The following is a 24178-nucleotide window of genomic DNA, read 5'->3' on the forward strand; positions in this document are numbered from 1 at the left end:
CAATTCAATTCTTTTTAAAATCTTTTTAATTTCTTCTCATATCTTTTTCAACTCATCTTATCTTTTTTTTCGAAACTGCCTCTCCTTCTATTCCTCTCCTTTCCTTTCTTTTGCTTGAGGACAAGCAAACCTCTAAGTTTGGTGTGATTTGTCATGATCACTAAGCTAAAACTCATTAAGATCATGGCACCTAAGGGAACAGGAAGAGCAAGGATGTGAACTTAAGGGAGCTGAAGCGTCAGAAATTAATTCTTGAAGGCACCCCACAGACTAGAGGAACATCCACTTCCCAAAATACAGGTTGTTAAGTTCTAATTCTAGCTTTAACTCTGTGATAGTATTATTATAGGATTTTACCTTAGAAGTTATATAGGAGTAGTAATAATTAGCATATCTACTTTGGCTTTATTTCCAATTAAGTTATAACTTATTTTTCTCATCATCATCAAACATGAATAAAATAGTAGATTTGTAGAATAAAGAGACAATTTAATTTTTTCGAGTTCTTAATAAGGAAAATTCTAATTATTTATATGTGGTGGCAATACTTTTTGTCTTCTAAATGAATGCTTGAACAGTGCATATTTTTTATATTGAATTTTATGAATGTTAAAATTGTTGGCTCCTGAAAGAATGATGAACAAGAGAAATGTTATTGATGATCTGAAAAATCATGAAATTGATTCTGGAAGCAAGAAAAAGCAGTAAAAAAAAAATTTTCTTGCGAAAAAAAAATGCCAAAAAGAGAGAAAGAAAAAGCAAGCAGAAAAAGCCAATAGCCCTTAAAACCAAAAGGCAAGGGTAAAAAGGATCCAAGGCTTTGAGCATTAATGGATAGGAGGGCCCAAGAAAATAAATCCAGGCCTAAGCGGCTAAATCAATCTGTCCCTAACCATGTGCTTGTGGCATGCAGGTCCAAGTAAAAAGCTTGAGACTGAGTGGTTAAAGTCGTGATCCAAAGCAAAAGAGTGTGCTTAAGAACTCTGGACACCTCTAATTGGGGACTCTAGCAAAGCTGAGTCACAATCTGAAAAGGTTCACCCAATTATGTGTCTGTGGCATTTATGTATCCGGTGGTAATACTGGAAAACAAAGTGCTTAGGGCCACGACCAAGACTCATAAAGTAGCTGTGTTCGAGAATCAACATACTAAACTAGGAGAATCAATAATACTATCTGAATTCTGAGTTCCTATGGATGCCAACCATTCTGAATTTCAAAGGATAAAGTGAGATGCCAAAACTGTTCAGAAGCAAAAAGCTACTAGCCCCGCTCATCTAATTAGAATCTGAGCTTCACTTGAAACTCTGAGATATTATTGTTTCTTAATTTCTTTTCATCCTATTTTATTTATCTAGTTGCTTGAGGACAAGCAACAGTTTAAGTTTGGTGTTGTGATGAGCGGATATTTTATACGGTTTTTGGGGGTAATTTCATGTAGATTTTAGTATGTTTTAATTAGTTTTAGTTAAATTTTATTAGTTTTTAGGCAAAAATCATATTTCTGGACTTTACTATGAGTTTGTGTATTTTTCTGTGATTTCAGGTATTTTCTGGCTGAAATTGAGGGAGCTGAGCAAAAATCTGAGTTAGGCTGAAAAAGGACTGCTGATGCTGTTGGATCCTGACCTCCTTGCACTCGAAATGGATTTTCTGGAGCTACAGAAGTCCAATTGGTGCGCTCTTAACGGCTTTGGAAAATAGACATCCAGGGCTTTCCAGTAATATATAATAGTCCATACTTTGCATGACGAAAGACGACGTAACTTGGCGTTGAACGCCAAGTACATGCTGCTGTCTGGAGTTAAACGCCAGAAACACGTCATGATCCGGAGTTGAACGCCCAAAACATGTTATAACTTGGAGTTCAACTCCAAGAAAAGCCTCAGCTCGTGGATAGCTTTAGTCTCAACCCCAGCACACACCAAGTGGGCCCCAGAAGTGGATTTCTGCACCAATTATCTTAGTCTACTCATATTCTGTAAACCTAGGTTACTAGTTTACTAATTAAACAACTTTTAGAGACTTATCTTGTACCTCATGACATTTTCAGGTCTGAATTTTATACACTTTGACGGCATGAGTCTCTAAACTCTATTGTTGGGGGTGAGGAGCTCTGCAGCGTCTCGATGAATTAATGCAATTGTTTCTATTTCACTCAAACGTGTGTGTGTTCCGATCTAAGATGTTTATTCGCGCTTAATTATGAAGGAGGTGATGATCTGTGACACTCATCACCTCCCTCAATCCATGAACGTGTGCCTGACAAACACCTTCGTTCTATATCAGACTGAATGAGCTTTTCTTAGATTCCTTAATCAGAATCTCCGCGGTATAAGCTAGAATTGATGGCGGCCACTCTTGAGAATCCGGAAGGTCTAAACCTTGTCTGTGGTATTCCGAGTAGGATTCAAGGATCGAATGGCTGTGACGAGCTTCAAACTCGCGATTGCTGGGCGTGATGACAAACGCAAAAGGATCAATGGATCCTATTCCAACATGATCGAGAACCAACAGCTGATTAGCCGTGCTGTGACAGAGCATCTGGACCGTTTTCACTGAGAGGATGGGAGGTAGCCACTGACAATGGTGACACCCTACATACAGCTTGCCATAGACGGGCTTTACAAACAATTGAGTTGAATATTACATTGCAGAAATTCAGAGGACAAAGCATCTCCAAAACTCCAACATATTCCCCATTACTGCACAACAAGTTACAACTATTTATTTTATGCCCTTTTTACTTTATACGAGGCTAAAGAACTCTATTGGTATCCTGACTAAGACTAATAAAATAAACATAGCTTGCTTCAAACCAATAATCTCCGTGGGATCGACCCTTACTCACATAAGGTATTACTTGGACGACCCAGTGCACTTGCTGGTTAGTTGTACGGATTGCAAATTCGTGCACCAATGGCCATGCCTCCCAAATACATGAAACAATCAAAAAAGGTTCAAAGACTTGATCCCAAGATCAAAGATGATCAAACAGATGAAAATACAATAGTAAAATGTCCTATTTATAGTGAACTAGTAACCTAGGGTTTACAGAAATAAGTAAATGATGCAGAAATCCACTTCCGGGGCCCACTTGGTGTGTGCTTAGGCTGAGCATTGAAGCTTTCACGTGCATAGGCTTTCTTGGAGTTAAACACCAGCTTTGGTGCCAGTTTGGGCATTTAACTCCAGCTTTTATGCTAGTTCTGGCGTTTAACGCCAGAAAAGGGTCTCTAACTGGTGCTTTGACGCCAATTTGGGCCATCAATTCTCGGGCAAAGTATAAACTATTATACATTGCTGGAAAGCCCAAGATGTCTACTTTCCAAATCAATTGAGAGAGCGCTAATTGGGCTTCTGTAGCTCCAAAAAATCAATTTCGAGTGCAAGGAGGTCAGAATCCAACAACATCTGCAGTCCTTTTTCAGCCTCTGAATCAGATTTTTGCTCAGGTCCCTCAATTTTAGCCAGAAAATACCTGAAATCACAGAAAAATACATAAACTCATAGTAAAGTCCAGAAATGTGATTTTTGCATAAAAACTAATAATTATATACTAAAAACTAACTAAATCATACTAAAAACTACCTAAAAATAATGCCAAAAAGCGCATAAATTATCCGCTCATCAGCTTTCCAAAAATGTATAATAATCTATACTTTGCTTTAGATTAGAAGGCCTAAAACTGGCATCCAATGCCAGCCTCCTGCCCCTTCCAGGCTTCCAGCGCCCACAGAGCAGATACCAGCGTCCAAACGCCCAAAGAGGACCCCCTATCCAGTGTTTCATGTCCTAGAGACCTCTTAGCACGTGGATCTCATCAAAGCTCAGTCCAAACACTCACTAAGTGGGACCCAAAAGTGGATTTTAACACTAACAATACTGGTTTACCCATACTAGTCATTTGTTTAGTATTTAAGGGATTAGATTTATGTTATTCAAACCTTTAATCAGCTTTTTATAGACTTTACACATTTTACCATTGTATTTTCCTTTCAGCATGAGTTTCTGAACCTCCTTGGTTGAGGGAAGGATCCCTGCTGAGTCCTATGAATTAATAAAAGTATTACTGTTCTTCTTCGATCAGTGTTTGATTATTTCTCGGATGTATATTCATTCTTCATCAATATGAATGCATTGAACTGGCTTAAGGTTATCACATTCTATATGGGTTCAGAGTGCGTCTTTCATCGGACAATGATGAACCACCAGCTTGATTATACATCACTCAGACGGCTAATCCACGACTTTGTTGGGGACTTCTCGAGACATCAGTTCAGCCGATTTACAGGGAGATCAGGGTCTTTATGGTAGAGGCTGAAACCAAAGGCGCAACATCCTCCGATTCGGAAGATTTGACCTTGTCTGTGGCATTTTGAGTAAGATCACCAAGGAGAATGAACTGTAGGAGCTTCACCCTCAATCAGAATGGATCCGCACTAACCCTGGGGTTCAAATTTGGAGGACTATTAGCGGCTGCTCAAACCAGCGTTAATCACATATAGCCTACCATTGAAGAAATCATTCACAAAGCAAAGAGAACAGTACTACCAGAGTTAATTCAGAAAGACAAAGCAACTCCAAACCTCAACTATATTCCTATTACTGATTTCCCTTGAATCAATCCAACCAACAACCTTTTGATTTCACCTGACTAAGACCTGCAAGATAACTATAGCTTGCTTCAAACCCCAATCCTCGTGGAATCGACACTGACTTGCTCAGGTATTACTTGGACGACACAGTGCACTTGCTGGTACAGCCATGGTTGTCAAACTCGCGAGTTAACTCGTAAATTCGTACGAGTTTACAAGTTTAGGTATTGGAATTGAGTTGACTCGGGTACAAACTCATTTCTGAGTAGACTCGGCTAAACTCGGCTAGACTCGGATAGAATCGCTCAAACTCGCGAGTTTGCTAGCGAGTCAGCGAGTTTGATTTCAATGCCCATTTTCGCCAAAACGGCGTCGTTTTGGGCCCGAAAAAAAAATGAAACCAACCTACAGCTAACCACTAACCCATTACCCACCCAGACCCGGTAATGTGTAACCCTAATTTCGAAACCTCACACTCCACCAGCACCAAGCCATCAGCCCATCACTCTCTTCTTCTTCTCCAACACCGGTGAATCACCACCATCTACCGGCACCGTTGTCTGCGCCGCCACGTAGAGGCCAAATGCCGGACGGATCCTCATCCCTCGCCTGTCGCCTTGCCTCATCCCTCATCCCTCATCTAACACAGAGTCGCAGAGCCAGAGCCCACCAGCCACCACCACGCAATGAAGGTTCCTCACTTCCTCGTCGACACCAGCCCACCACCACGCAGAGTCGCAGAGCCTATCACCACGAAGTGAAGGTTCACCGCCTCTATTCTACCATCGTCGGTCGTTGCACTCCTCCCTGTTCTGCTTCACTGTGTTTGCCTCCCCTCCCCCATTCGTCACCCTTGTTCAGTTGTTCTTCATTGCCGATCTGCATCATTCTGCCGATCTCCAAGGTAATTTTTTTCAAAAAATTCAAATATTAACAAATAAAAATTTTGGTATCAATTCTGCAATTTCAGTTCTGCCCTGATCTGCGTTTGATATGTTGAAAAAAAATTAAACTGATGCTGCTTCATGCTTTAATAAGTTAGTAAACTGATGCTGCTTCATGCTTCATGCTTCATGGTTAAAATGTGAGGTACTGTGGTTTATTGGTTGTCTGGTTTAAACTTTAAGCTGTTACTGATGCTGCTTCATGCTTCATGGTTTACTAGTTGTCTGAAGTCTGAAATGTTAGTGTTACTGTGTTAGTTTAGTTAGTGTTAGTTATTAATTTAGTTAGTGGATAATCTGAATCTGAATTTGTTAGTGGATAATTTGAATCTGAATTTAGTTTAGTGGATAATCAGAATCTGAATTTGTTAGTGGTTGATGATGCTGACATTAAGATTGGTCTATATAGTTATTTGAAAAAACTGGTTCCTAACCAGGAAGAAGGAAAAAAGGTTGGTCTACAGCTTCCTGAATTTTACTATGTTAGAGGCCTCTTTGGTAATGAAACTACAAAGAGTAGTAGGAAAACCCTGCTACCTGCTGAGTGGTGGGACTTCTATGGAGATAGTTGTGCAGAACTAAAGAAGTTTACTATCCGAGTTCTAAGTTTAACTTGTAGTTCATCTGGTTGTGAGCGTAATTTGAGTGCATTTGAAATGGTGATTCCTTAATCCTTACATCCTTAGAACTATTCATTATTTATTTTAATTTTATTTTTTGTATATTTATTAACTATTGGCACTATATGTTTGTAGGTTCATACAAAGAGAAGAAATCGATTGCATAAAAAAATGAATGATTTAGTGTATGTGATGTATAATTTGAAGTTAAAGGACAAGCAAATTAGAAAAATTCCAGAACTTGAATTTGATGCAGTGCATTCTGATGATGAGTGGATAACTAAGGATGTTGATGAAAATATTGCTGAAAGTGTTGAGCATTCTCACTTGCCAACGAATGATAATACTAATGATGATCCAAATAGTAATGAATTTGCTATTCCAGGTATGAATAGTAATGAATTCAACATGGGTGAGGGATGTGAGAATGAGTTTATTGGGAATCCACAACAAAATTCAATAGAGGAGGAAGATGAACATGTGAATGATGATGATGATGTTGTTGGCCGTGTTGAACCTGAGCCTGAAAGAAATGATGTTTCTGATGAAGATGGTGAAGATGATGATGTTGATGCCATGAAAGATAAAGATATTGGAGGATTTGAGTTTTAGAATTTATTAGAAATTTAATTGTTGCTTTGTTGTTTTCTTTTGTCTTTTGGTTGTGTCTTATAAACTTTTGATTGTGTAATTATGTGTTTTATGTTGAACTAGATAGATATTTGTGAAGGATTTAAATTTTGATCCAAAGTACTTGTTGTAACTTGTAATTGTAGTATTATGTTAATTTATTATGTGTTTTGATGTTGAAATTGTTAGGTTTGAATGTCTATATCTGAGTAAATATATATATTATACATGATATATATTTTTTTTATAAAAAATGTATAACAGGTAAACTCGTACGAGTCTACGAGTCGAGTCTACGAGTTGAGTCTAGGTCAGCTCCACGAGTTTACCTAGATTCGTGAGTTTGACAACCTTGGGTACAACTGTACGAAAGTGTGGGGATTCATGCACCAGTGATCAACACCGGTTTGAGCGGCTGCCAATCTTCCTCTAGGCTGAACATTAGGTTTAGTACACATCCAGTCTGTATGAGGGTGATGCTCCTGCAGTTCATTCCCTTGGTAATCCTACTCAAAACGCCACAGACAAGGTCGAATCTTCCAGATCAAAGAATGCTACGCTTTGGTTCTAGCCTTTACAACAAAGACCCTAATGTCCCCATACCTCGGCTGAACTGATGTCTCGAGAAGTTCCCAACGAAGTCATGGATTAGTCGTCTAAGAGATGTATAATCAAGATAGGGGTTCATTGATATTCGATGAAAGACGCTTATTGAACCCATGTAGAATAGAGATAACTTGTGACGGTTCAACTCATTCATAAAGTTGAAGAACGAAAATACATCTTAAGAGAGAATCAAACATGAATTGAAATAGAACAGTAGTACTTTTACTAATCCATAAAACTCAGCAGAGCTCCTAACCTTAACCTAGGAGGTTTAGTGGCTCATACTGTACATAATAGCATTTGACAATAATGGGGGAGGAAGAAGATAATTGGGGAGGAAGAAGATACTAAACATGGTTGATCTTCTCTTATATATACTAATCTAATAACTAAGGATTACGAATATATGATAGGCTTAGGCTTGTAGTGCGAAAATCCACTTCCAAGGCCCACTTGGTGAGTGTTTAGGATGAGCTAAGGGTGTCTCCACATGCTAGTTGGCTCCTTGGGCGTTGAACGCCTGCTTGAGACACCTCTTTGGGCGTTGGACGCCAGCTGCTCCCTTTTGGGCGTCCAACGCCAGGAAGGGGGTAGATGGCTGGCATTGAACGCCAGTTTTGGGCATTCATCTCCAAAAAAAAAAAGTATAAACTATTATATATTGCTAGAAATTCCTGGATGTTAGCTTTCCGTAGCCGTTAAGAACGTTCCATTTGGATATTCGTAGCTCTAGAAATGCTTGTTTGAATGTACAGAGGTCAGATCCTGACAACATCTGCTAGGCTTTCCTTGCCTCTGAATCAGACTTTGTCAAAACTCTCAAATTTCAGCCAGAAAATACCTAAAATCACCATAAAAGACAACAACTCATAGTAGAATCCAAAAATGTGAATTTTGCATTAAAACCTATGAAAATATAATAAAACTTAAATAAAACATAACAAAAACTATATGAAAATGATGTCAAAAAGCGTATAAAATATCCGCTCATCATCAGTTTACAACATGCAGCACGACATTACCTAAGAACAAATCTTAGATATGGTTTTCCAGATATTCAAATACACAAGTCCTATGGCCAAAGCCAATCAATTGACTCACAAATTGCATAAGACTTGTGCCAGTAGCCATTCAATTTACTTTCTATTGCATTAATTGGCCTATATCTAGAAAACAGGGCATTAGCATGCAGGCGTCCCCACATACAATTTGGCACTAAGCCCCAAACAAACACTCAGTCATTCCTTTCATCCTTTAGTTTTTCATTCATCTCTTTCATTTTCTTACTTCAGTTCTTAAGCCTTATGACCGAAGTCATTCAATTGACTTTCAATTCTCTTTCCTTAATCTTTTTCTTAACTTTTCCTTAAATATTCTTTCAAACCACTTTTAAACACCTTGAGTTTATTCCAACATTTTTAAAGAAGACCCACTTTTCAACCTTATAAGCAATCATTAACCATAATCAAAAAGTCCCTAAATACCCATTTTCGGTTATCAAACATCAAATTTATCAATCACGCATACAAGGCACTTTTCACACCATTCAATTTAATTAACCTTTATATTTTTTATTAAAATTCGGGCATAACCTCCCCTCAAAGTAGACTTAACCACCCTTGAGGGTTCTCTCAGTTTCAATAATTTACCAGTCTTTCATTAGTATTTATCATAATTCAGTTTAGCAACTGACATCCTATCATCATTTAAAAATCAGAATTTCCATTAAACATTCGTTTATAATCAACCAGTCCAACTTCAAAAATTCATAATTAATTCTCCAATTAATACAAACCTCTCAAAATTAAACTGTAACCTATGAAGCACAGACACTTCGCTGAATTACCGTGTCTGCGTGTCGGACACATTTTGGACACGATACTCACTGACACTCGTCTGACACACATGTCTGCTGTGTCCACCTGTGTCTTAATAAAAAATAAAATATTATTCTTCGGACACGCTTGGACACACCTAAATACCATCACGTGTTAGCGTGTCCAGTCTTATTCTTAACATATATTCTTGAAATAAATTTAGATATAATATATATTATTATTTATTAAAACAAAAAATAGTTTAAATACTTGATATAATTAAAATAACTCATTAAAAATAATTGAAAAATTAATTTATATTTTGGTATCAATAAAATATAAAAATGTCATTACGATTTATCTAAAAAATACTTTATATTTTATATGTATGTGTGTCCCCGAATCTTATAAAATTTTAAAATTTGCGTGTCAACATGTCCCGTGTCCTTGTCACTGGCATTTAATCCTGTATAGTTTCGTTTATCGGGTTCCTAATTTGTTTTCAAAATTACCATTTTATTTCAGAAATCAGGTTTTCAAGAAAAAGGTTTAGTAATCAAACTTCAATCCGTTGACAATTCTCAAGACCAATCCTAACTAATCATAAATCAATTTAACAGCCACCACAGTGCCATCAAACAAATAATTCATTCGGAATAATCAACTAAAAATTAGAATTTCCAACAATTCCAAACCAATCAAGAAACCAGTCACAATCACAACCTCAAACCAAAATCAATCTCATCAATTAATCATGGCACTGAGAATTAGTCTAGCCATTAAACCATCATCACAACTATAACAAACCAAATCACAATTCCAAGTCTTCGATATTAATCAATCTCATAATACCCATCAATTATTTGCAAGTATCTACAGAATTTTTCAGCCATTCATAATTTAAAGTCTTTAATTTCTAAAAATATCCCCTACCTTAGAGTGTTAAAACCCACAGAAATTACCAAACACGGTAGTCCTTTGTTTCAATCTCATGATGATGGCAACTCTGTTAGCAGTTCCAGCACCCGTTCTGTTCCCATGGCAGCAACAACGGTGGTTCTGGGCAGCTCTAGCAGCGGCAGTGGCTCTGATGACTATCTCTAATAACAATAGCAGCGGCAACAGAGGGTAGAATGGAATAGCACAGAGCAAGGGAAGCAGCTGTTGCGGGTGCATGCTGACCATTCAAAAAATTCTTGCAGCAGTCTCTCTTTTCCGGCGACGAGCTCCAGCAGTGATGGCAGTGGCTTTAGAAGCTTCGACAGGGAGCTCCAGCACGGCAAATAGGGCACGACAGAGGCATAGGAATCACTCTCTATCTTTGGGCTTCCTCCACTACGACGGCGGCGACTGCAATCTGTAACGACGGTGATGATACCGGCGACGAGCCCTAACAGCAGTGGCGACGGAAGCACGACGGCGTGGGACAGCATCCCCCTTTCTCTCTCGCATCTTTCTCTCTTCTGATTGGCCTCTTCCTCTCTTCATTGTGATAGTGACGGCGAGGGCGACGGCGGCTCCCAACCCCGCCGGCACTGTCCTCCCCTTCCCCTTTTCTCCCTCGCACTCTCCTTCATCTCTCTCTCTCTCTCTCGGATTAATGTGCATATGTTTGCAGATAGAATTAGGGCAAATAAGAGTTAATAGTAAAAAAAGTCCCTAAAAAATATCTCAATCTCCATTTTCATCTCTGAAAGAATAAATTAATCGAAGTCATCCCCGAAAGATAACCAATTGGCCATATTTATCCTTCCATTAGTTTCTTGACCCTGAAACGTGAAGTGACAGCACAGCTTACTAAACAACGTCGTTTTACCCTTAAAACATTCTCAGATTCTTCTTCACTCTCACTCTCAATCTCTATTTTCCTAACCCATGACCTACCATCATGAAGATGAAGAAGATCACTATATCATCTGCAACCATTAGAGTAGTCATAGAGCATTGTTAGTGTGTCCTTTCTGGAGCTTGGAATGTGCTTAGATCAACAACACAACAGGCGCTCTCAAACTTCCATTAATCCTGTTCTGGTTCCTATGGAAACTTTTCAATCTAATAAAACGAAGGTTTTCATGGATGCTTGGTCAAACACAGCAATGGATCATGAAATTAATGATAGCAACAACAAGAAATTTGTTTCATCAATTGGAAAGTTGTCCCTCCTTTCTCTTGATTTATCAATGGAAAGTGGATATATGGATGAAGAAGTGAGGTTAGGTGGAACCAAAAGAGAACAAGACAAGCAGTGATAATAAATCTAGCTTCTCGAATTGGCTCAAACCACCCCCTAAGGTAGCTTCAATTCGAATCCGTCGTCTCCGACCAGGACAATGGTGTCATCTCTATCTGGTGTATTTCATATGATAATTGCCTCATCGTTCTCCCTTCTTCGCATGGAGGAGCTCGAAGCATAGTTACTGTGTGAATGCGACAGCAAAAGTGAAGCGGAGATGGGGGGCAACTTTAGAGGTCACACCGACATCATCGACGGCAACAGCAGAATCATCAGCGGCAGAAGCGGAGTTAGCGGAAGCAGCAGAGGTGTCAACATTAGCAGCACGAGTAGAGGCATCAGTAGCGGGAGCAGAGGCATGGGTGGAGGCAACGAAAGAAGAGTCATCGGCGGCGACAGGACCAATTGTAACCGAGGCAGTGGCGGCAAAGCCATTGCCATGGAGGATTCGCGCAGTGTTCCACCATGAAGGAGCAAGAGAAGACGATCTATGAGGGAGTTTTAGTAGAGAATTGGGTCGGGTAGTGGTTAGGGTTCGTTTTTTCGTGCTTGGGCTTGCTTAGTTCTAGGCTTTAACAAAAAAAATGTAACTGCCACATCATTCTCTGTTAGCACCGTAAGTAAAGAAAATAACGGAAGGACGAATGTGACTAAATTTGTTATCTTTTGGGGATGAATTTGATTAATTTATTCTTTTGGGGATAGAAATGGATATCGATGTATCTTTCAGGGATTATTTTGACTATTAACTCGGGCAAATAATTAGGAATTTTAGGTTAGAATTAGAAATTTTATAATGGGATAAGGGTAGAATAGATATTTTGATAAAATTATAGATTCAAATGATAATTTAAAACTAAATATAGTCTATTAAAAGTATTTTTAAGAATATTATTTATCAACTTACTCATTGGTTTTAAACAAAGTACTCTAATTTAAAATTAAAGATAAATTAATTAACTTTTTTTAATTTATAAAGATGAACTAACTTCTAATTATTTAAATTAAATTAACAAATCCTCACTATTTTTTAATTATCATAATTTTAATTTTAATTATATCAAAAATCTAATTATAATAAAAATTATATAAAATTCTTAATTAATTTAAACTCTAATTATCATAAAATCAATTTAATTATCTTTAATAAAATAGCCTCTAAAAATAAATAGTCCAAACTAATAAAATAAACCATAACTTATTCATATTTATATTTTTAAAAATACAAGTCGTTACATCTTGTACATCCACAGCCAATCCAAGATATATCCATCATTTTTGTTTATAGGGTATAAGTAGTCGTTGGGGTCCAGAACCAGCAAAACGTACCAATTACCTTAATCGAATTAAAAATAACCGAAACTTCTCGCAAGTTATTTGATTCCTCTTGGCTAACGGAGAAAGGTATCAATTTTACTTCCTCAGAAACTCAGGAATAGATATCTACTTCAAGCTTAGTGTCCAAATTGATTGGGGGCACAGGGACAAGCCTCGAACATTTTGAGGTGCTAGCAAATTCACAATTTGCAACCACCATTTTTTTCGGCATTTTAAAAGAACTTACAGAGACATCACCACCATGTTAAAAAGAGAAATTTTCGAAATTCACCTAGAAAGTTCAAAGAAAATACAACAGAATTATAAAAAATTCAGAAAGGTGCAAAAAAATTTAAAAATAAGACAAAATAAAACCTAAAGTCAACCCAACCAGGATTAGGAAAAACTAAAATAGTTGTACTCCCTACTATGTTAACCTAATCAAAATAGCAAATGTAAAAGTAGAACCAGAGCCATAGAGAAAATACATGTAACAGTGAAGACGAAGGGAATGAGAAGAAAATTCTCAAAAACATATATATGTTGATGTATAAAATTGCGAAAAACAAGGCTAAAAATTTTACCTGATTTGATGTTGAATAACTTGGTTAGTGATACTTGTAGAAAGCTAGTCATTCTTCATTGAAAAAGGAGAAGAGAAGAAAGAAAAACCTTCAGGAAAGTTCTTTTTTTTTTGAAAAAAAAATGTTTCGAAGAAATAGGAAAGTAGAAGTTAAAAGTGAAGTTATTTAATTGAAACTTAATGTGGCATTGATTGATGGGGAGAGAAATATTGATAACCCGATGGTTCGCAAGTCGAAAAAGGTTATCCTTGCACAAAAGAAATAAAAGTTTTTTAACGGATTTTTTTGCGCTTAAAAATTAATAAATAAAAATCATTTAAGCCTGATCCCATAAATTCGAATTCGACAAAGTCGTTAAGTCAAGAAATCGGAGTTGGGGCACTATTTTGGACAATATCGAATAACCGACATTATAATAAAGAGAGAATATCACATTACTAACAAACTGGTATATCATTAAAGCTAATGAAGTCTGGATTAGATAAGACTGTCAAATTATGGCATCAAACCAGGCATTGAAGGTTACCTGGAAAAAGGGGAATAAAAGGAGAGGAAAGCTCAGCAGATAAACTCAAACAAAACTCCAACCCCAAAAAACATTACTGACTTAACCATTGTCGTCTCTTAGGTAGCGTTTATTTTCGGAGACAGGACACAGAGACATGGACAGTACAGGTTTAAAATGTGTTTGGAAGCAGAGATATGGATATGGAACACATTGTCTCCAAGACAATTTTTTATATTTTTGTGTCCACTCTTTTACGAAGGACAATGATAGACACAGGATTTGGAAGAGTGGACACAAACTTTTTTATAAATTTTGTTTTTCTTTTTGTCCATAGATATTTTTTATTATTCCACTATAATCCCTTCTTATTTTTCCTATAATAAGTCTGGAAACTTTTGAAAGATAAATATTTTTAAAGGTAAAATTGATCTTTTAAACTTCTAAAAAATAATTTATAAGTTGTAATTGATTTTATATAATTTAAAGAAAAATTAGTTTTTAGATAAAAAAAAGTTGGTTTTCTAAATAAAAATAGATTTTTATGTGCAAAAGCTTTTTTTTCATGTAAAAATGGATTCTGTTTTAAAACTGGTTTTTTATTTAAAATTAATTTGCCTTATTAATCTAAACAAAATTTTTTATTAATAAAACTCAGATCTATTTTTTATTAATCTTAACTATATGTATTCCTACATATTAATAATAAATTTAAAAATAAAATAAATATATTTATAATTTTTATTTTAATATAAATACTATAATATATTTTTTAATTAAAATTTTTGGTCTCTTTAAATATTTTTTCAAGTTTTGTCTCTACTCCTACGTACTCTCATTTTCTATTAAATTAGTTTGTACTTATGATGCATGGGAATTTGTCTCTCAACAAATTTTCTTCGGCAAGTATACCGAATTCTCGTCAAGTAAAAACTCACAATAGAGTGAGGTCGAATCCCACAGGGATTGATTGGTTAAGCAATTTTAATTGGAAGAATGCTCTAGTTGAGCTAAGCAGAAAATGGATATAGAATTGCAAAAAAGTAAATGGCGGAAAAGTAAATGACAGAAAATAAAGTGCAGAATCTTAAATGGGGAATTAGGGTGATTAGCATGAAAGTAAATGACAGAAAGTAAAGAGAATGGGTAAGATCAGAAATGGGAAAATCATTGGGTTCAGGAGGTGTTGCATTCTCTGGATCAAGTTCATTCTCATCTCTTCCGCAATCAATGCATTCATTGATCTCCTTGGCAATCCAATCTCTCTAAATTTGAACAATTGCCCAATTTCTTGATTTAATTGCTCATGAGAAGAGATGAGGTATGGTATTTCCAAATCAAAGTGTTGGTAGGGTTACATGTCACTATACCCATCCAAACCCCAATTTGGTCCAACATGAGAAAGCATTTCTAGCATGATCTCCTCATCCCTTTTCCAAAGCTCAGAGGAGATCCAATTATGGAGAGTTTCTTTCCCAAGATAACAATCCAATTAGATGAAGATCGAAAGCTTTCTAGTAAGATCAAGAGAAAAGAAAGAAGAAGAATAATGAAAACTATGATTGATCCATCAAATTACAACAGAGCTCCCTAACCCAATGAAAGGGGTTTAGTTGTTCATAGCTCTGGAAAATGGAAATGAAGAAGAAGAAAGATACATTCTAACTCTAGAAGTTGCAGAAAAGTAAAATATACAGAGTGTAGTTTTCTCCAATGTACCAATCTCCCTTCTAGTTCAAAACTACTCCTATATATATTACTCTTCTTGGTCTTCTAGTCAATTCTGCAAGTCTTGGATATGGGCCTTTGATCTTAAGTTGAAGCAGTTAGAAATCTTTAGTGGGCTCAGCTTTAGTTGCAGAGAGAAAGTGATGTAAGCATGGACTTTGGCTTGGGACGTTAGTGGCGTTAATGCTGAGTGGCATTATGGGTTCGAGAACGTTAGTGGCAATCACTTTTCTTACTAATGTTCCCACTACATGGCCCACGTTAACTCCAACGTTAGTGGTACTAACGTGACTACTAACGTTGCCTTACAAACCTTCGCAAGCGTTATTGGGACTCACCTTTCCCAATAACGTTGCCTTGTGCCCCTAGTCCCCACGTTAGAGCTCACGTTAACTAAGTTAACGTGGTTATGTCTCATCTTCGCAAGCATTATTGGGACTCACCTTTCCCAATAACATTGCCTTATGCCCCTAGTTCTCACGTTAGAGCTTATGTTAACTAAGTTAACGTGGCTCTTAACGTGGTTATGAATTCCATCCCAACGTTAGTGACAAAGGTGAGTGTCACTAACGTTGGCTCATCAACTTCAACTCCACGTTAACTTTCACGTTAGTGGTCTTAACGTGACCACTAACGTGGGCAATGCAAGCTTGATCCAACGTTAGTGACAAAGGTGAGTGTCACTAACGGTGGCATTGTTCCTCTCTTCCACGTTAGAGTCCACGTTAACTTAGTTAACGTGGCTCTTAACGTGGTTCATTGCCACATCTTGGAGCGTTAATGGTGATCACAATTACCACTAATGTTGGAGTCTTTTTTTGTCTCCACGTTAACTACCACGTTAATGTAGTTAACGTGGCAATTAACGTGGCTCATGATGGCTTCAAGGGCATTACTGGTCTCCACTTTTCTCATTAACGCTGCAGGCTTATCCCTATTCCACGTTAGTACCTACGTTAACTAGGTTAATGTAGATGCTAACGTGGCTCTTCCTTGCTTCTTTTGTCCTGAAATTACACAAATAAAGTGCATCAAAGCTCTAATCCAAGTCATGAAATCATGCATTATCCAATCTAACATTCATTCTTTGCATAATTCTCATGAAATAATGTAAAATTCATAATATTTGTCTAAATCAAGATGTAAGTGTTCTTTTATCTAAAACTTGCTTATTTCCTAAGAAAATGCATGAAACTACACTAAAACAGTAAAGAAAAGGTCAGTAAAACTGGCCTAGATGCCCTGGCATCACAACACCAAACTTAAAGCTTGCTTGTCCCTAAGCAGGTACTGAAACATGAGTGATGAATGAAAAGGCAAGAGGAATGAATCATTATTGTGGAAGTCAAATCCTTAGTTTTATGGAGTTTCATGCATAGCAACTTAGGTTCGTTCCTTTACCAGGTTTTAGACCTTTATCATGTCCTTGAACACTTGCTTGTTTACATCCCCTGAGACTTCCTAGTTATTGATCCTTCCTTCTTTTGTTTTCTTAAGATTTATTGTGTTCTTCCTTTGGCTAAGTGCTTTGTAAGAGGGCGACTCTTTATGATAAGCTTTCAGTCAACACTCTCGAACCAATTGGTTCAAGGTGCTAGGTGTTGAGGCACCCTTAAGGACTTACTCCCTCAAGTCTCTTTCCCTCATACATACACACCACAGGCACATGGTTTGTTATTTTTCTTTCTTGAGACCTTGGTGTCTAGCACCTCTTTGGGTTACTAAGTGTTCTGTAGCAAGGGTTACTCTTGATAGTGGACTTTCAGCTGATAATCCCGAGTTAGTTAACCCAAGTTATCAAGTGATAAGGCACTCCTGAGAGCTTATTCATCCAAGTATATCCCCTATACATGAACACCACAAACACATGCCTCCATCTTAAAACCCTTAGTGCCTAGCATTATTTCTTATTGTGTTCTCTTCCCTTTTTTATTGCTCTTTTTCTTTTCTTATTGGGATCTTATTATTTAGTTAGTCTCATAGGATGTGTTTCAAGCATAGGATTCAGGATAGATAGTTGCCTTCTTTCCTTGTTGGTGAACCAACTTAGCTAACTAATCTTCCTACCACAAACATATAGAATTCACTTCACAAAATAACTCCACTCTTGTTTTTCATATCATTTCTTTTCATTTGGCTTAAGGGACAAACATACAAGTAAGCAAGATGAAGTTGAAAACCAGGAACATTAGACTAGTAATCATAGACTTTAACAACAATGAAACTTAAATGCAGAATTGAAAATCCTAAACTACTATGGAAGCATGTTCTATTTCATACATGATTTTCCTTATTTAAAGCTTGAAAAGGTAGAGAACAAGAAGGAACTCCACCACCTTTTACTCATGAGGTTGTTCATGCTCTTTTGCTTCCTTGTCTTTCTCTTGACTACTTGACTCCCCCGCTCCTTTGCTCTTCCCAATCAATTTCTTCCAGAAGCCAGCATCTTCCATTTTCTTTTTCAGTGTTTCCTTTTGTTGTTTCACCTTCATCTCCTTTTGATTCTTCAGGTTTTTGTGAACTGTTTCATATTTTGAAATGGCAGAGTTTATATGATGCATGTTCTCAGCCACATAAGTCAGCTTGGCTTGAGCATTTATATTAAATTTTTCCCTGTGTAATTGCCGCCCTTCATTGAGCACAGTGAACTCATTGAATGCTTTCATTTGAGCTATCTGCCTTTGATTGAGCTCTTGAAGGTGCTTATCATGACGCTCTTGCCTTTCAGACATTTGATTGATGGCTTGAGTGAACTGAGAATAGTGCTCTTGTTGCTGCTCCATTAGCTGTTTTTGCCATTACCCTTGTTGATTCATCCAATTTGATAGCATTTCCTCTTGACGATCCATTCTTTGAGATTGAAAATGCAACTATTGTTCTTGTCCTTCCATGTATATTCTTGATAAATCGTCAATGGCTCCTCGAATGTGACCCAAATTTATGTTGGTTGGGTCATAGTACCCTTTTTGATGATATTCTGTTGGTTGAGGTTCTTCTTGGAAAGGTTCTTCTTCTGGTTCTTCTCCTGATGTCCGCTTCCTTAGATGGGGTCTTTTCTGCTGTTGAGCTGGTGTCACATGAGTTATACATTGAAGTGTAAGTGACCTCCCAAGACTTACCCAAATTGGATTACTGTCCTCGAAGACTACCTTGGCTTTCATGCATAATCTAAAGATGGTGCTGGGGTACCAAAGTCTAGCACCCGAATTACTCTTCTCTACTGACTCTTGAATTCCCTCAGCTATGATTTCGTGCACATTGATGCCTCCACCCTTTATTAAGCAATGTACCATAGTAGCTCTAGTGATGTTGACCTCAGAATTGTTTGCAACTGGAAGGATAGATCATCTCACAAGCTCAAACCATCCCTTGGCTTCCGGGATGAGGTCTCCTCTCCTGATGAACCGGGGCCTCTTATCCGAATACCTTTCCCAGTCAGATCCCACAATACATATGTCACCCACAATTTCTTCCAGTTCATTATTGTCGAGGCCATTACTTATTCTTTCTTGATAACCGAGCTCAACAAAACGTGGTGATTTCAGTTGGAGAGCCCTTGTTATGGCATTGGGGTTGAAATCCACCTCTGTTCCTCTTACGTAGCTCTTGAAGGTGGGGCCATGGTCTTGTCTTCTCTAACCACATTTGCATAGAATTCCTTGATGAGGGTTGCATTAATCCTTATTTTCGGATTGGTGAGCTTTTGCCAACCCCTTTGCTCAATCTTCTCTCGAATTTGTGGACATTCATCTTCGTTGAACTGGAATGTCAACTCAGGCAGTATCTTTTTATTCTTTATTCGTTCAAACTCGAGCTCATGGAAGGCCGTTTTGAATTTCCTTCCATCGAAGGGAATGCTCTCCACTGGTTCCTTCCTCTTTTGCCTCTTGGAGCTTGATGATGCCATAAGTGAGAATTGATTTGCGAAGGTGGTGAAGGATATGAGTTTGAAGATAGAGTTCGTTTGGTTTGAGGCAAGATATGTCTTAAAGGAATGTGTTTTGAGAGAAGGAAGAGAGGTGAGTTGGATGAATATTTGATAAGGGTTAGAGTGGTGAGGGTTCCTTATATAGGCTGGTGGTGAGAATTTAAGGGTATAGATTGTTAGGGAAGTTCAATGGTGGATGGTTGGGGTTTATTTTGGGGGGGCCACGAGGATCATTGCTTTTATGACTTTGATTAGTTTGATCTCCAAGATGATCCTTCCCAACATTGCATGGCACACTTTCCAGGGAGTTCCCTTTGAAGACAAGTGTATAACCCCTCTTAATGAAGTGGCCGAACCTCCTTCCATTGGTTGTTCCATCAATCTACTCCAATCCCCCTTTTTTTCATTTCCTATACAAGACAAAAGGAATACAAAAAGTTAATTGAATTTTTGGTGGGAAGATTTAAAATATGAACTAGCTACCGTAAAAAAATATTATTTTTTTTTCTTTTATAAATATGATCTTCAGGAAGACAAAACAACTGACTTCTTTGATGCTCATATATGCACATTGGTGACACCAAACTTAGTTTGTGATCATGTGGTGTTTAAGGGTTTAATCAAGACTCTTAGCCTAAAATAACATAAGTTGTGTTCATGCCATCTTAATGTGCCTTGAACACCAAACTTGTTGTTCACTATATGTTGCATATAAGGGTTTTGTTAAATGTTTGTCAAAGTTGTTTTGAAATTCATAATCTTACTTTATTAACTAACACTAAAGAATTTAAAAGAAGGGATAAGAATCATGGGTTGCCTCCCATGAAGCGCTTCTTTAACGTCATTAGCTTGATGGTTGACCCTTGTCAGGGTGGTTGGTGGTGCTTCAAGTCCTCCCCTCTTGCAGTGTGTTTGTCTCCAGTGGCTTTATTGAGAAGCTCCACATGTTCCAAGGATAATACTTTGTTGATGATGTATACTTGAGGTAGCTGAGATGGGATGGTAAGAAGATGAGGTGGGATGGTTGGATAGTGAGCAGAAATCACTTCATCTCCTGGGGAGAAATCCTCTGTAGGGATTTTCTTGTTTCTCCATCTTCTGGGTACTTTCCTCATTGTTTCTCTTGATGCTGTCTTGCTTTCTATAGATTCTTTCTCTAAGGGATCCTTGTTACTAGCTTTGCATGACTCTGGTGGGCTCAGCTCCCTTTGAGTTACCTTTGAATGTGGTTCTTCCTGAATATATGGCTTTCCAACCAATGGGGTTTTCAATTGTGTTGTTTGTGCTTCACTGCTTGTTTCTTGCCTCAATGCTTCATTATGCTTTTCTCTTGATTCTTTGTTTTCTTGACTTGCTTCTTGCCATGATTTGAAGACATTGAAGGTGAGTTGTTCATCACGTATCCTTAAGATTAGCTCTCCCCATTCCACATCTATAAGTGCCCTAACAGTGGCTAAGAATGGCCTCCCTAAGATGATTGGATGGAGATGACTTTCTTCCATCTCTAGGATAACAAAGTCTGTCGGGAGATAGTAGCTCCCAACCTTCACCAGCACATTTTCAACTACTCCTATTGCCTGTTTTTGAGTTTTTTCAGCCAATATGATAATTACATCAGTAGGAGTTAGTTCATTGATTTGGAGCTTCTTCATGAGGGAGAGGGGCATTAAGTTGATGCTTGCTCCCAAGTCACAAAGCCCTTTGTCAATTTTTATTTCGCCTATAGCACAAGGGATGTGGAAGCTCCCTGGGTCTTTTCTTTTTATAGGTAGCTGTGGTTGAATGAGAGCACTGCACTCCTTATTCATCAGTATTGTTTGCCCACCTTTCAATGAACTCTTCCTGGTCAGAAGCTCTTTTATGTACTTAATGTATAAGGGCATCTGTTGGAGAGCTTTAATGAATGGTATGTTTACATGAAGAGATGTAAACATATCAAGGAACCTTGAGTATATTCTTCTTGCTTCACCACCTTTTAGTCTTTGGGGAAAGGGTGCATATGGGTTCAGACCCTCTTCTTTCTCCTTCTGTGGAGGGTTGGATTCCTGATTTCTCTCCTCATGCTTATCTTCTGGATTGTCTTGAAGATATTTTGCTTGTGTGACTGCTTCCCCCACACTCACTTCATCACTAGTGGTGATTACCTTGCACTCTTCCCATCTTAATTTCTTAGCTTCTCCTTTGGGGTTCTTCTCTGTGTCACTTGGGAAGCTATCAGTGGACTTAGGAATTTGCTGGGATAGATACCCTACTTGGGATTCTAACCTTTCAATGGTTTCTCCTTGGTTCTTGATGTTGGTTCGCACCTCATCCTTGAATGCTTTGTTGTCCTGGACTTCCTTGCATAAACCTTCAAGTAAGGTTTCAATTCTAGAGAGTCTATCCTCAGAGTATGATGGTGGGTTTGGGTTATAAGAGTGAGGGTGATCATGCTGGTTTTGATATGGGTGTTGAGGAGTGTGGTTAGGTGGTTGTTGATATGATCTTTGTGATGAATGTTGGTGGACAGCATGGTTGTTAGGATTGTGATTTTGACGTCTCTGATCTTGGCCTTGGTCCTGTTGGTTTTCCCACCCAAAGTTGGGGTGGTTCTTCCATTCTGGATTGTAAGTTTTGGAGTATGGATCATGATTTTGCCTTGGTGAATTACCAACATAGTTGGCTTGCTCCCATTCACCTCCTTCCTCTGTGTTTACTCCTTCTTGGGTTGATGATTGTGTGGTGACTGCTGCAACTTCGTTCTTCTCCATTTGCTTTGTAAGGTCAGCTAGTTGCTTAGTAATCATCTTGTTCTAAGCTAGTAGTGCATCAACATGGTTCAGTTCCATTACACCTCGAGTGTTACTCTTCTCAGAAGCATAGAAGTAGTCATTATCAGCTACAGTCTCAATGACATCTATAGCTTCTTCAATGGTCTTCTTCTTGTTTAAAGATCCTCCGGATGAGTGGACTACTGCCTTCTTTTATTCATACGAGAGTCCCTCATAGAAAATATGCAGTTGTACCCATTCATTGAACATGTCCGGTGGGCACCTTCTTGTCAAATCCTTAAACCTCTCCCACGCTTCGTAGAAAGTCTCACCATCTTGTTACCTGAAAGTTTGTATCTCAGCTCTCAGCCTGTTGATCCTTTGAAAAGGATAGAACCTTGCCAAGAATTTGTTCACTACATCTTCCCATGCTGTTAAACTCTCCTTTGGGAAAGACTCTAACCATTTAGACGCCTTATCCCTGAGTGAAAAGGGGAACAAGAGCAATCTGTAAACATTTGGGTGGACGCCATTAGACTTCACGGTGTCACATATTCTTATGAACGTGGTTAAATTTTGATTTGGTTCTTCTTGGGCACTTCTTCCAAATGAACAGTTGTTCTGAATAAGGGTGATGAGCTGGGGTTTTAGCTCAAAGTTGTTAGCATGTATGGTTGGCTTTTGGATGCTGCTTCCACAGTTGCCTGGGTCTGGGTTGATGTAAGATCCTAGAACCCTTCTTCCTGGCTCAGCATGATTCACATGACCATCTCTGGCATGGTTATGAGCTTCTCCTTCATGGTTATCCTCCATGATTATTTCAAAGAATTCCTCCTCTTCCTCTGCTCCAACAACTCTTTTGCCTCTTGCTTCCCTCCTTTTTCTAAGGAGAGTCTTCTCAGGTTCAGAATCAAAGGGTGTTGAAGCTCTGCTTCTTCTACCTGTCATACAACCAGCACAGCTCACAGCAAGAAAGAAATTGCAGAAATTATAATGGTTAAAGTGATTGTTAGTGTGAGTGGTGCAAATTGTCAAACAGTTAGTGGGTTACTAAACAGAATTGTAAATAATTCGAGAAAATAAAAGGGGAGATAAGGAAAGGAAAGAAGTAACTGTAACTGAAAGTAACAGCTAAACAAAATGAAAAAAAGAAAAAAAAGAATACTCAATCTAGTGATCTTCCAACTTAATCATTGTTGATTCAAAATCAATCCCCGGCAACGGCGCCATAAACTTGATGCATGGGAATTTGTCTCTCAACAAATTTCCTTCGGCAAGTATACCAAATTCTCGTCAAGTAAAAACTCACAATAGAGTGAGGTCGAATCCCACAGGGATTGATTGGTCAAGCAATTTTAATTGGAAGAATGCTCTAGTTGAGCTAAGCAAAAAATGGATATAGAATTGCAGAAAAGTAAATGGCAGGAAAGTAAATGATAGAAAATAAAGTGCAGAATCTTAAATGGGGAATTAGGGTGATTAGCATGAAAGTAAATGACAGAAAGTAAAGAAAATGGGTAAGATCAGAAATGGGAAAATCATTGGGTTCAGGAGGTGTTGCATTCTCCGGATCAAGTTCATTCTCATCTCTTTCGCAATCAATGCATTCATTGATCTCCTTGGCAATCTTAAGTGATTGAATCCCAATTCCTTGGCAATCCAATCTCTCTAAACTTGAACAATTGCCCAATTCCTTGATTTAATTGCTCATGAGAAGAGATGAGGTATGGTCACTGATTATACCACATGTATTTCCAAATCAAAGTGTTGGTAGGGTTACATGTCACTATACCCATCCAAACCCCAATTTGGTCCAACATGAGAAAGCATTTCTAGTATGATCTCCTCATCCCTTTTCCAAAGCTCAGAGGAGATCCAATTATGGAGAGTTTCTTTCCCAAGATAACAATCCAATTAG

At 37.9% G+C, this 24178-nt stretch overlaps 1 protein-coding gene across 1 annotated transcript; it reads right to left on the bottom strand.

Annotated features, from left to right (window-relative positions):
- Window positions 1–20376: 20376 nt before the first annotated feature.
- Window positions 20377–22296, bottom strand: LOC130957071 (uncharacterized). Its single transcript, XM_057883967.1, has one exon. The coding sequence runs from the start codon at window positions 22294–22296 to the stop codon at window positions 20377–20379; it is 1920 nt and encodes a 639-aa protein (XP_057739950.1).
- Window positions 22297–24178: the final 1882 nt, after the last annotated feature.

This window comes from Arachis stenosperma, chromosome 10 (assembly GCF_014773155.1).
Source record: "Arachis stenosperma cultivar V10309 chromosome 10, arast.V10309.gnm1.PFL2, whole genome shotgun sequence".
NCBI classification, from domain to species: domain Eukaryota; kingdom Viridiplantae; phylum Streptophyta; class Magnoliopsida; order Fabales; family Fabaceae; genus Arachis; species Arachis stenosperma.

Coding starts and splice junctions, on each gene's coding strand:
- LOC130957071 (XM_057883967.1), bottom strand. CDS start 22,296: ATGATTACTAAGCAACTAGCTGACCTTACAAAGCAAATGGAGAAGAAC.